The 12,810-nt window shown below is 41.6% G+C and overlaps 1 protein-coding gene across 1 annotated transcript in view; it reads left to right on the top strand.

Moving 5' to 3' along the window:
• The window catches only part of ULK4 (unc-51 like kinase 4), a 595,478-nt gene that overhangs the window by 580,903 nt on the left and 1,765 nt on the right, over positions 1–12,810 (top strand). The window contains exon 36 of the mRNA XM_041734654.1: positions 11,843–11,928. Coding sequence (XP_041590588.1) covers positions 11,843–11,928 — 86 coding nt within the window. The remainder of the gene's footprint in view (positions 1–11,842; positions 11,929–12,810) is intronic.

The following is a 12,810-nucleotide window of genomic DNA, read 5'->3' as shown; positions in this document are numbered from 1 at the left end:
CTGTCTAGAAGAGAAATTCTGTGGTCCCTGCTCCCCGTGGAAATGATGGGAGTCGACAACAATGGTGGGGAGCAAAGGGTACCATATGATTTGCAAGGGGCAGGGTGCACAGTGGCACAGAGGATACAGAGCCAGAGCCAGCATCTGACCAAGGAGAGTATTTATCAGCCCACCAGACAACCCCAGCTGTACAGGGGGTGCAGCAGCTGATGTGAGAATGTAATGATCTCTTAGAACAGGGAGGGGTATTAAAGTTGGGGAGACTGGGTCCTATCTCAGTGCCAGTGCTTGCCAGCCTGCAAACTTTGGCAAAGCGCAGAAGCCTTGTTAGCCTCCATTTCTTCTGGGAAGTGAGCATTCTAGTATTTATTTTTCAAGGTTGTCAAAGTGTTCATTTCCTTTCTTGACCCAAATTCCAAGGCCTTTTTACTCCTAGGCCTTATAGCTCAATTAGTCTTACAAAGGTGGATCCCAACAGTTCCTACCTGAAACCTAGGATTTGTTAGCCTTGCCTGTTAACCTTAGCATTGCACACCTGCTAATGCCCTGTGCACACTCCCCTGCTGCCCAATTCTTATTGAGAACTCAACCCAGAAACTCATGGGTGCTCTTGAACAAGAGGTGGTCAGCCAGTTTCTTCCTCTTCTGCCCCAGCCTTCTTCAACTTGAGGAATCAATATATTCCAGCTACCACCATTTCTCTGGACCTCAATGCTGTTCAACTGCAAATGAAAGCTAAGCTGTGCTGCTTGTAGAGCGTAGAAGAATCCCTCCATAGTGGTCAGTGTGGACACAGAGATGGTGCTATGCATGCCCTAGTACCACTCAGGCTTAGTGTAAGATCTCTGGCTCCCTCCAGAGAGCCTGAGTTTGTGGGAATCTGGGCCAAATCTAGGTGAGCAAGCAATGGGGCCTAGCTCCTCTGTAAGCCCTGTCTATTCCCTGTCTCTTCCCTTCTCTTCCCTAGAACCTAGTGTAGGTTCTAGCTGGAACCCCTCACTGCTTAGTGACCAATCAGCAGATCCACTGACAGCAATCAAGGATACCTCTAGATTTCTTTCCAGTCATCCCCCTGCTTACTAGTCTTGGTCGGAAGGGGCCTCACTTACTTTTGGTGAAGAACATAAAGGTTTCTTTTCTTAACATTTTATTTATTTATTCATATAAGAGAGAGAGAGAGAGAGGCAGAGGGAGAAGCAGGCTCCATGCAGGGAGCCCGACGTGGGACTCGATCCCAGGTCTCCAGGATCAGGCCCTGGGCCGAAGGCGGTGCTAAACCACTGAGCCACCCAGGCTGCCCAAGAACATAGTTTTTAAATGGACTCCAGGGAAGGCATGGATGCCCTGAGGCCATTGAAAGCTGTATGAGAATTGCCCCATTTTACCCCACATGTGCTCAGCATCCTCGAAGGCATGATGAGCAAGCATACTGGCCTGGATGCAGAGCAGTGTATGTTAATATTGTCTTGCTTTGATGTCAATGTGGGAGGCAGGACCCTGGCAACAGCTCAAGAAATTTCTGGAGAGGCCCACAGTGAGCACTGCAACACCAGGCAGAGGGTGGGGGAGGAACTTCCGAATCCCATCTCACCTTCCAGAGGTTCTTCCCCAGATTCCATCCTGGCATCTCATGGCAAGGGGATAGATGACATGTTTCGATATGCGTTTGGTAAAATGGCTTTGAAGTCACCTAAAAACCTCAGCTGAGAGAAGACAAAGTATATGTTAAGAGAACAAAATAAAGGGGCCCGGTGGATGGGTTTTATTATTTTTTTTTTAATTTAAACTCTCTGAAGTAGAGTTGTCATAGTTACCTGCCTGTTTTTACTTGTATTTGTGAGATCTGAGGGCCATGGAATTAAAACAAACCTCCGCTGTGTGAAGCGTGTGTCTGTAATAACAAGCTCCAGGGAACACCTGGGCTGGCTCCCTGTTGCCTGTTTCATCTCCTGGATTTTTGTAGTCTCAGTGTTGCCTGGACCTGTCTGGAGGCCTCTCTGGTTAGAAAGCTGAAGCTACCTAGGCTTAATTTTGCCACACACATTCAGGATCACTGAAAACACAGGCAGATGTTATTACACACTCATAAACAAACCCCACAGGCTGCCCAGGCCTGACTTGGTTGGAGCCATGTATCTCTCCATTCCCATTCTCCATTTCTAAACAGAGAAACTCACACTGGAACATTTTATGAGCTTCATGAGGACAATGCTGTGAGTCATATTTATGAGGATGAATTCATGTTATACCACAGATAGAAAATTAAAATACATTCTTATTCACACCTTTTTTATGGCCATAGATAAGGAGTGTAGGCACCAGGCCTGGCTTTGTCCCTCAGTGGCCACCATGACCTGGATAAGCCACTGTCCTCCCTGTTGTCACAGCCTCACCTGCTAACTGAAGGAGCTCACCAACTTCAATGTCCTGCCATTGCAGGAGATAGAAGATGATTTTTTTGTGAGTTTGCCTTTGGGAAAGTGAAATCCAGAAAGGAGCCAACCCCAACTGTCCTGTAGGGTGTGCATATAAAGTCACTACCTTACAATTTGTGAGCCAGGCAGAGAATTTGAAGATTGATTCTGCAGGACACCTGCCTCTCCTTGCAGTGTTTTGGTTTTACCCAGTGATGCATGAATGCCGGTTGACATGCACCATATTCAAGCCACAGTAGCAGGTTGAATAAGTTGTATATTTGCCCAAAGTATACAATCTGTTTTTAATATATCCTCAATTAAACAGCACTGGAGGAACAATCTTTCTAAGATGATCTTGGTTCTAAGCTCCAATTCCCAACTTTTTATCTGATCTTTTTCTTGAACACCCCATGTTTTTAGTGATCCTGTCTACCAAAGGAACTGCATGTATTTAGTATAATTCATGTTTCCATTTTGATTGATTTTAGCCACACAGCTATGAGACAGATGTCTCAGGGCGAGATAATGACAACCACACCATATTCAGCTGATATATTTGATATATTTTTATTATAATGAGGAGGAATGTGAGGCAGGCATGACTCTTTTCACAAGAAATGGACGTTTTGAAATAACGAAATCCACTCATGGACCCTTAGAGGTCCAGGAACCTCTGCTATAGAACATTATTGGAAAACCAAATTGAGTTTGTTTGTCTTGGCTTATGGGAATTGACTGAGAGCTAGTAATGAAAATAGTAATTGCAGGAAGAAGTATGATGTTCATACTTTTTGCTAGTCCACTCTTATTTATTTTCTTAAAGAGTCCCTGCAATTCTCTTTCTTGATTACTCTAATCACAGTCATGAGAAGTTCTCCAATAGTTGCTGAACCAGAAATTCAGTATCACAGTGGACAAGTGTCACTTCTACTTCATTGACCTTCTGTGGGTCCCAGTGTGCCCCAAACATTCTCTTATTTCCATAGCACAAAAGGGATAGGTAGGATAGCCTTGGAGCAGACCCACAATTTGGTTCTCAAAAAAGTTTAAGTACCAAGAAAATAGAAGGTTCTAGGCCACACTATGTGGTTGGTAGGTACAGTGGGATGTTTCTAAAATTAGGTTGTTTCCCATCTTAATTAATTAATTTATTTTTAAAGATTTTATTTATTTATTCATGAGAGAGGCAGAGACATAGGCAGAGGGAGAAGCAGACTCCCCACAGGGAGTCCCTGATGTGGGACTCCATTCCAGGACCCTGGGATCATGACCTGAGCCAAAGGCAGATGTTCAACCACTGAGCCACCCAAGTGCTCCCCCATCTTAATTTATAACCTTCAGTGGCCAGAGAGGAGCCCCCACTCTTGTTGGAGAACAGAGTAATTCTCTCTCAGGGTCATTTCAAAGTCACTGGAAATCCTAATATTTCTAGTTTGACTAATTATAAGAAATCGGTATCATGGGCAGCCTGGGTGGCTCAGCGGTTTAGCGCTGCCTTCTGCCCAGGGCCTGATCCTGGAGACCCAGGATCAAGTCCCACATCAGGCTCCCTGCATGGAGTCTGCTTCTTCCTCTGCCTGTGTCTCTGTCTCTCTCTCTCTCTCTTTTTTCTCTCTTTCTGGGTCTCTCATGAATGAATGAATGAATGAATGAATAAATAAATAAATAAATAAATAGGTATCACAGGACAAAATAACTTAGCAAGGTAAACTAAACTCTTATCTTCTTGAGAATCATCCAGACCTTACTGATTTGTCATTCTAAAAACCCAATCAGACCTATATCCCAAATAATGCAAAAGGTGTCTCCACTGTTTTTTTTCATTTACCTGTTGAAGGACATCTTGGTTCCTTTCACTTTTTAGTGACTGAAGCTGCTAGATACAGACTTTTGTGCAGACCTAAGTTTTCAGTGTACTTGGGTGAATACCTAAGAGTGCAATTGCTGGGCCACGTGATAAGACCATGTTTAATTTTATAAGAAAGTGCCAAAATGTCTTACAAAGTGCTGTACCATTTTGCATTCCAGCTTAGCAATCAATGAGAGTTTCTGCTACTCTGCTTCCCGGCGGGCTTTTGTTTGTTTTCTGAATGTTAGCCATTCAAATAGGTATGTAGTGGAATTGCATTGCAGTTTAAATTGGTATTTCTCTAATGACAAATGACATTGAGTACCTTTTCATGTGCTCACTTGCCACCCATAATACTTTCTTTGGTGAAGTGTCTATGTAGATTTTCTGCCCATTTGAATAGTCAAATGGTTTGTTCTCCTGTTGAATTTTAAGAGTTCTTTTTACGTTGTGGGTAAAAGTCCTTTATCAGGTATGTGATTTGCCAATATTTTCTCTCAGTCTGTGCTTATCTTACTCTTATCAATATTTTACAAAGAGCAAAGTTTTTAATATTGGTAAAATCCAATTTTTCAATTTTTTTTTCAGGGACTGTGCTTTTGTTATGTATCTAAAAACTCATCAACAAAGCTAAGGTCACATAGATTCTCTTCTGTATTTTCTTCTAGAAGTTTTATAGATTTATATTTTATGCATTCAGATCCATGACTCATTTTGAATAATATTTTGTTTGAGGTATAAGATATGTGGGTAAGTTCATGTTTTTGCATATACACATCCTTTGTTGTAGCACTATTGGTTCAAAAGGCTGTCTTTCCCCCATTCAATTACCTTTGTGCATTTATCAAAATGTTGATAGTATTTGTGTGGGCCTATTTCTGGGCTACCAATTCTATGCAACTGATCTATATGTCTGTCTCTCTGCCAATACCATGCCATCATGGTTACTGTAGCTATATAGTAAATCTTAAAATTTTGTAGTGTGGTTCCTCCAACTTTATTCTGCTTTTTTCAAAATTGTTTTAGTTATTCTTGTTCCTTTGCCTTTCCATACAAATTCAGAATCAGCTATTCTATATCTACATAAAATCCTGGGAGGGGTGCCTGGGTGGCTCAGTTGGTTAAGCATCTTGATTTCAGCTCAGATCATGACCTCAGGGTTCTGGGATCAAGCTCTACATCAGGTTCCACACTTAGAATGGAGTCTGCTTAGGATTCTCTTTCTCCCTTTCCCTTTCCCCCCTCACCCCACTTGCATGCTCTCTCTCTCTTAAAAAAGAAAAAAAAAACTTTCTGGGAATCTGATAGGAAATGCATTAAACCTGTATTTTGGGGAATTAATAACTGTACTATATTGAGTCTTCCAATTCATGAACATAGTATATCCATTTATTTAGGGATTTTTTCTTTCATCAGCATTCTATATAATTTTTAGCATATAGATCCTGACCCATTTTGCTGGATTAATACCTTTGAAATTTGTCAAAACTTGCTTTATAACCCAGCATGTGGTATATTTTGAAAACTTCCCATATACCTTTGAAAAGAATATATATTCTGAAGTTGTTAGATGAATTTTTCTTTATGTGTTAATTAGGTCAGGTTTGTTCATCTTGTAGTATAAAACTTCTGCATCCCTTCTGATTGTTTGCATATTGCTGAGAGATTGAAAAGTATCCCACATAATTATAGTGCTGCTTTAGCAGCATCCCACAGATTTTGATATATCATTTTTTAATAAGTTAAAATACTTTATTAAATTTTATTCAATAAAAATATAAATAAAGCTTAATAAAATATTTTCTGATTTCCTTGGGAAAATGATCTTTCAATTATTTAGGAGTAAGTTGATGAATTTCTAAGGGATTTGGGATATTCCTATCATCTTTATTGATTTCTAGTTTATGATTAAAAAATATAATTTATATAGTTTCAGTCTTTTTATATTAGTTAAGAGTTGTTTTATGATCCAGGATATTGTATATGTTGGTGAACGTTCCTGGGTTCTTGGGGAAAAAAATGTGTATTCTATTACTGATGGGTTTAGTGCTCTGCAAAAGCCATTGAGATCCAGTTAGCTAGTGATGTGATTCAACTCTTCTGTATCCTTGCTGATTATTTTTTTTCCCGCTCATCCTATTACTATGAGAGTAGTTTGAAGCCTCCAGCTGCAGTTGTAGATTTATCTGTTTTTCCTTTCAGTTGTATCAGTTTTTGCTTTGTGTATTTTTAATTTCTACTGCTAAGTGAGTGCATGTTTACTGTTATATCTTCTCAATAAAAAAATCTTTTTATTAAAATGTTATAAAAAAATAAAATAATAAAATAAAATGTTATGTCCCTATTTGTCCTTGGCAAATTTTTTGTTCTGAAGTCTTCTTTGCCTGATATTAATGTAGCCACTTGAGCTTTCTTTTGATTCATGTTTGTATGGTATATATGTTTGTATGGTATACATGTTTTCATCCTTTTACTTTTAACCAACCTGTCTTACTCTATTTGAATTAAGATTCTTGTAGACAGTATATAGTTGGGTCAATTTTTTTGTCATGTTGAAAAATCTGTTTAATTTGCTGAATTTGGATCATTTACATTTAATGTAATTCTTGTGTTAGGATATAGTCTACCTTTTTATTTAGGTTTATCCCCTTTGTTTTCATTTTCTTGCGTGTATCTCTACTGACTTATTTAACATTTTTTATGAGTACAGTTTGTCTATAGTAATTTTTACTAAGTTTTTTTTTTTTTTATAGGGATTCCTATTGGGATTATAAAAGACTTTACTTTTGGAGCACTTGAGTGGCTCAGGCAGTTGGTTGTCTGCCTTCTGCTCAGGTCATGATCCCGGGGTCCTGGGATTGAGCTGCATGTCAGGCTCCCTGCTCAACAAGGAGTCTGATTCTCCCTCTCCCTATGCCCCTCCTCTTCAGTGCTTGTGTGCTTGCTCTCTTTCTCTCTCTCTTTCTCTCAAATGAGATCTTAAAAAAGATAAAAGACTTTGCTTTTCATAATCTACTTATAATCGGTATTTTACAATTTCAATTACAATATAGAAACCTTACCACCTTATAAGTTCCTCTGCTCTTCCCCCAGTTCCATTTCTCTTTTATCTACATGTGTTTAAAACCCCATCAGACAGTATTATATGTTTGCTTTTCTACCATCAAATGTATTTTAAAGAAAGGGAATAGTATGTTATGTTTACCCAGATATTTACCATTTCTGTTGCTCTTCCTTCATTCCTAATAGTCCAGGTTTCCTTCTGGTGTTATTTCCTTTCTTTATGAAGAGTTTTTTTTTTTAAGTTTATTTTGTATTTTTAAGTAATCTCTACCCCAATGTGGGGCTCAAACTCATGATTCTGAGATCAAGAGTTGCATGCTCTTCCAACTGACTCATCCTGGTGCTCCTGAAGAGTTTCCTTTAGTAATTCTTTTAGGGAAATTCTGCTTCTATTGATTTTCCTTCATCTGAGAATGTCTTTATTTCACCTAAATTCCTGAATTAAATTTTTGCTAGAATAAAATGCTAGTTTGATACTTCTTTTAGCACTTTAAAAGTGTGTCACTCTCTTCTGGCCTCAATATGATAAGAAAATCACAATAATTCAAATCAGTGTTCCCCTATACATAACTTGTATTGTCTTTTCTTTTTCCCTGCATCCACAATTCTTTTTTGTCCTGAGCAAATTTGATTATGATGTATTTGGATATGGATTCTTTGGTTTTATCTTGTTTGAGTCTCTCTCACTTTTTTGAATCTATAGATTTATATCTTTCATCACACTTGGAATAGTTTTAACTATGATTTTTTCAATACTTTTTATCCATTCATGCTCTGCCCTCTCATTCTGGAACTCCAGTGATACAGACCTTTTGTTATTGTCCTACAGGTCCCTGAGGCTCTATTTGTGTTTTCAAACTTTTTCTTTGGTTGCTCAGATTGGATCATTTCTATTGATCTACCTTCAAGTTCACTTCTTCTTTCCATTACACTAATGAATCCATTTGGCATGGTTTTTAAAATTTGGGGGTTATATTTTTAGTTCTAAATTTTCATTGGTCCTCCTTTATAACTTCTAATTTTTCACATCCTATTCTAATACTTGGTTCTATTCTATTCTATTTTATTTTATTTTTTTAAAGATTTTATTTATTCATGAGAAACACACACAGAGAGAGAGAGAGAGAGAGGCAGAGACATAGGCAGTGGGAGAAGCAGGCTCCATGCAGGGAGCCTGATATGGGACTCGATCCCAGGACTCCAGTATCACACTCTGAGCCAAAGGCAGACGCTCAACCGCTGAGCCACCCAGGCGTCTCTTGATTCTATTTTAATACCCCTCTCCTCTAATACTTGTTTTAAGAGTGTTGCATTACATTTTAATACTTGTTTCAAGAGCATTAATGATTGCTTGTATAAGCATTTTTACAAGACTTTAAAGTCTTTGTCAGATAATTCCAACATCTGTGTCATCTTGTTGTTTATTGTCATTTATGGTCTATGCTGAGCAATGTTGGATTTTATCTTGGTTACTTTAAATATTATATTATGAGACACTGTGCCTAATTGAAACCCCACAGAGAATATTGATACTTCTATTTGAACAAGTAATTATGTTGGTTATGATCAGGATGCAGGTTGGAATAGTAATTTCAATGTCCTGTCAGTTTCTAAGCATTTGCAATGCTATTTGGGTCTATCTTGTGTGTCCATCCTCTAGGTGTCAGTCGGGGATGTGGACAGAGGTTTATTAGCTCAGTTCCCTAAGTTTTTGGTATGCCATTTGGATCAGTTCCATGCATACACAGGTTGAGGGTGAGCCTAGGAATTTATAAACAATTTTATGTGGTTTCTCAAGCTCTTCTGATCTGTTATCTCCCCAATGTTTTCCTGGTTTCTTGCATCTCCCATTTTCTGTCTGGCCATAAACTGCTCACTTCCACAACTGCCATGTCTGGGCCAAACATTGGTGAGAACAGAGCAGGTGGGAGGGGGGTAGTTTTGGGCTGGGCTCCTGTGCTGGCTGCTGTTGCTGCTGCCACCACAGAATTGCCTGGGGCCTGGGACAAGAAAATTGAGAAAAAGGGTGGGGGGGAGGTTACCTAGAAGATATTATCTGCTCTCTGTGAGCTTTTGGGAGTTTCCTTTCCCATTTCTCAAGCCTGGTTTCTCCTGGAGCTCTCTCTTCTGCCCCACAGTGTTGACTTCAAGCCAAGCTATTCTGGGTTCACCACCAATTTACTGGTGCTTTGAATCTGGTGCCTTTCCCCTGTCTGCCTGTTGCTATTCACTTTTCAGTATTCTTAAATAGCTGTGGTGTGCATTCTGTTCAGGTTTTATAACTGCATTTAGAGGGAAAGGGTAGCATGTGTTTTCTCTGTCTTACCTAGAACTGAAATCTTTGATTGATATTAAAATATTTATTTTCTAATTAACTCATCTTTATATACAGCAACTTATATACAATAACTGATGTTTCAATTGAGTTCTGTTAAGGGGAGCCTCGGTGGCTTGGTTGGGGATCTGACTCTTAGTGTTGGTTCAGGTGGTGATCTCAGGGTCATTGAGATGGAACCCCATGAGGAGTTCTCACTCAGTGGGGAGTCTGCCAGAGATTCTCTCCTTTTGCCCTTCTTCCTACTCACACACACTTTCGCTCTTTCTCTCTCTCTAAATAAATCTTTTTTAAAAATAAAAATAAAATAGAGTTAAGTGGCCAAAGCACATAGTTTTCAATGACTTCTTTTGGCTTCATTTATGGCTATAGACATCAGCTGCACATGATGCTGTTTTGATCTCTTCCTTTGATCACCTCATTCTCACTGTAGTTTTCTATTTGCACCTTCTAACTTGCCTTGTGAGCAAATGTAGTCTTGTTATTTCTTTGCAAGTTGTGGGGTAATTGCCTCGGAGCACAGCCTCTACACACAATCCCATGATAGGGCTGCTAAGGGCAGTGATTCTGGACATAGCTCAACCAAGCTGTATGTGGAACAGTTTTGAGAAAAATCAGGTGGGAATCCTCTCTGAAGACCACTGTAGTGTACATTTGTGCTTACTTCAGACATAATTGAACTACAGCTGATGTTTTCAAATAGCAGCCTTTGAACTCATCAAGTTGGGTGTAATTTCAGAACAAATTTACATGCAGCTCTTTTAAGATGCAAATCTTTGCAGAAATCACACCTGATGCAGTTGAGCTGGCAGCTGGTCGCTGGCACACTCAGAAGGTAGGATAGGATCTCAGTGGAGGTGCAAATTCACTCACATGTAATTTAGAGTCTGCACTAAGGTCTTTTTACCCCCCATGACCTTCCTATACCACAAGTGATTAAGAAATGTTCGCCCTATTCTTGAGAACCTGGGAGATGATAATCCAACCCTGGCCGCTATGATCAAATGGAAAGACAGAGAACACTTGAATGGTGGGGCAGCAGCTGAGGCCAGTCTGGTTCCAGCTTCATGTGGGGTTAGGATCAGGCTCCACATGTACCTCTCTTGTGGCTCCTTAATCTTGCCAAGCCACTATTACCTTATCATCTATAAAGCATGCTACATACTTACCTTGCAAGGTGAATAAATAAAAAGAATAGATGAGGCAATTGACAGGAGGCTGCAGTGCCTTCTGAAAGGTAAAGTGCCATGCAAACGTTTATTATAAAGTATTTTTTTAATAATGAAGACAAAAATAGGACACAAAGGTTGAATTAAGAGGAGCAAGTCTGGGACACCTGGGTGGCTCAATGGTTGTGCGCCTGCCTTTGGCTCAGGGCGTGATCCCAGGGTCCTGGGATCGAGTCCCGCTTCGGGCTCCCTGCATGGAGCCTGCTTCTCCCTCTGCCTGTGTGTCTGCCTCTCTCTGTGTCTCTCATGAATAAATAAATAAAATTTTAAAAAAAGAAAAAGAGGAACAAGTATAATACTAGGATCAAAGTTCATTCTTAAGGCCTTCTCTCCTTGCCTCACAGACATGGACTTTTATGGAGGGGTTTATGAGGAGGTCTCCAGAAGCCGGGATTGGATCCTCTCCCATTCAGGCCTTTCCAGCCCTGAGAGTGTATGATTCAGCTCATAGGCGCTACAGAGTCAGAGATTCTCATGTTGTTCCTGTTCCTCCCAGGACTGTGGCAATGAGCAAGGGCCCACCCCCCAGGGTACTCTGGAAGGGGTTTGGTTATCAGTGTTTCTTTCCTCAGGCCCCCCAGGTCTCCATGCATCCAGAACTGTGATTCTTTTTTCCATATGAGGTTGCATTGGCCTCAGGGCCCCAAGGAGTCCTGGCTCTAACAACTGAATAAGTTCATTCGCCATCATTTGTTCTAACTCAGAAGTTCAAGCTTTCAGAACGCAAATCCTCCTCAGGGACCCACCAGAGGCACCCCACCCTGAACTCATGCTCACTCCCCAGGGGCCATACTGTCTGCCTCTAATGCTCTGGTCAGCAGTGCCCTAGAGGGATGGGTCTCGGGGTATCCCCCCTAATGCCACGGTAGCCTGAGACTCGGGGTACCCTTCCAATGGGGCCTGAGTCAGGGATGGGCCATCCAACCACTTTCTTCTCCCTCCCTTGCAGGTCACATCCAATGAGAAGCACTTGGAGAGTCTCAAGGATGCAGGCAGCCTCCTGCGGGCTCTGGAGTGGCTTGCCCCGGCTGGAGGGTAAGTAGGCTCAGGAGGGGCAGTGCAGTCTACTGGGCTCAGCAAACACTCAAGCATTTCTCATAAAGAAGGCCACCCTGCACGCGCACAGCCTCATCACCACCCCATCGCGGAGGTTTGGGCAGGGCTGCGCCCCGGATGGACAGCTCAGCGTGCTCTACAGCACCGGGCCGTCTTCTTTGGCCACGTCTGCAGGGAAAACTTGGAAGCTGCAGAACAGACTGTGTGTCCCCAGAAGCTGACACTGTGCGGTTAGGTCAGCCTCCTAGTCCTCTGCTCTATGCTCCGTATGTGCAATGTAGGGAAGTGAGCTCCACAGTCTGGGCTGCCCAGTCACCCAGGCTTGTGTCACACGCTGTAAAGGTACGAACTGCTAGGTGGGCATCCCCACAGTGATGCTGATGCTCGGTGAAATTAGGGCCACAGGGAAGGGTCATCCCACGACACCCTCCCCCCCCCCTCCCCGCCACACACACGCTCTGAGCTTGAGAGGTGGTGACAGGTGGGGAGTAGGGCTTACACATTGTTATACTCTTATCTGAACTGTTAATGCCAAATGACCAAAGAAAAATGATCTGGGTTAAGAAGGTTGCCACCCTTTTGGTCAGATGGTGCTGTACTGTACATGGGCTCACTGTGTGTGACAGTGCCAGAGCCGGCCTGCGGTCGGGCCATTGTCCCAAGATGAGGGAGCCTGTGGGGGCCACAGCCCCCCCGAGCTTCAGCTGCTCTCCCAGTCCTGGGGAGAAGGACCCACCTTGTAAGGGGTTCCCGGCCTTTACTGGGTGCACAAGACATGGAATGGGTGCTAGCGTTTCCTGATGGTTTGTTTTCAGAACCGCAGGGTTTTCTGAGTTCTGCAATCTGGTGTTTTGGGTTCAG

The sequence above is a fragment of the Vulpes lagopus genome, chromosome 19 (genome assembly GCF_018345385.1).
Source record: "Vulpes lagopus strain Blue_001 chromosome 19, ASM1834538v1, whole genome shotgun sequence".
Classification (NCBI taxonomy): domain Eukaryota; kingdom Metazoa; phylum Chordata; class Mammalia; order Carnivora; family Canidae; genus Vulpes; species Vulpes lagopus.
Note: the sequence above shows the minus strand (reverse complement) of the source record. Positions and strands in the feature narration are given on the sequence as shown.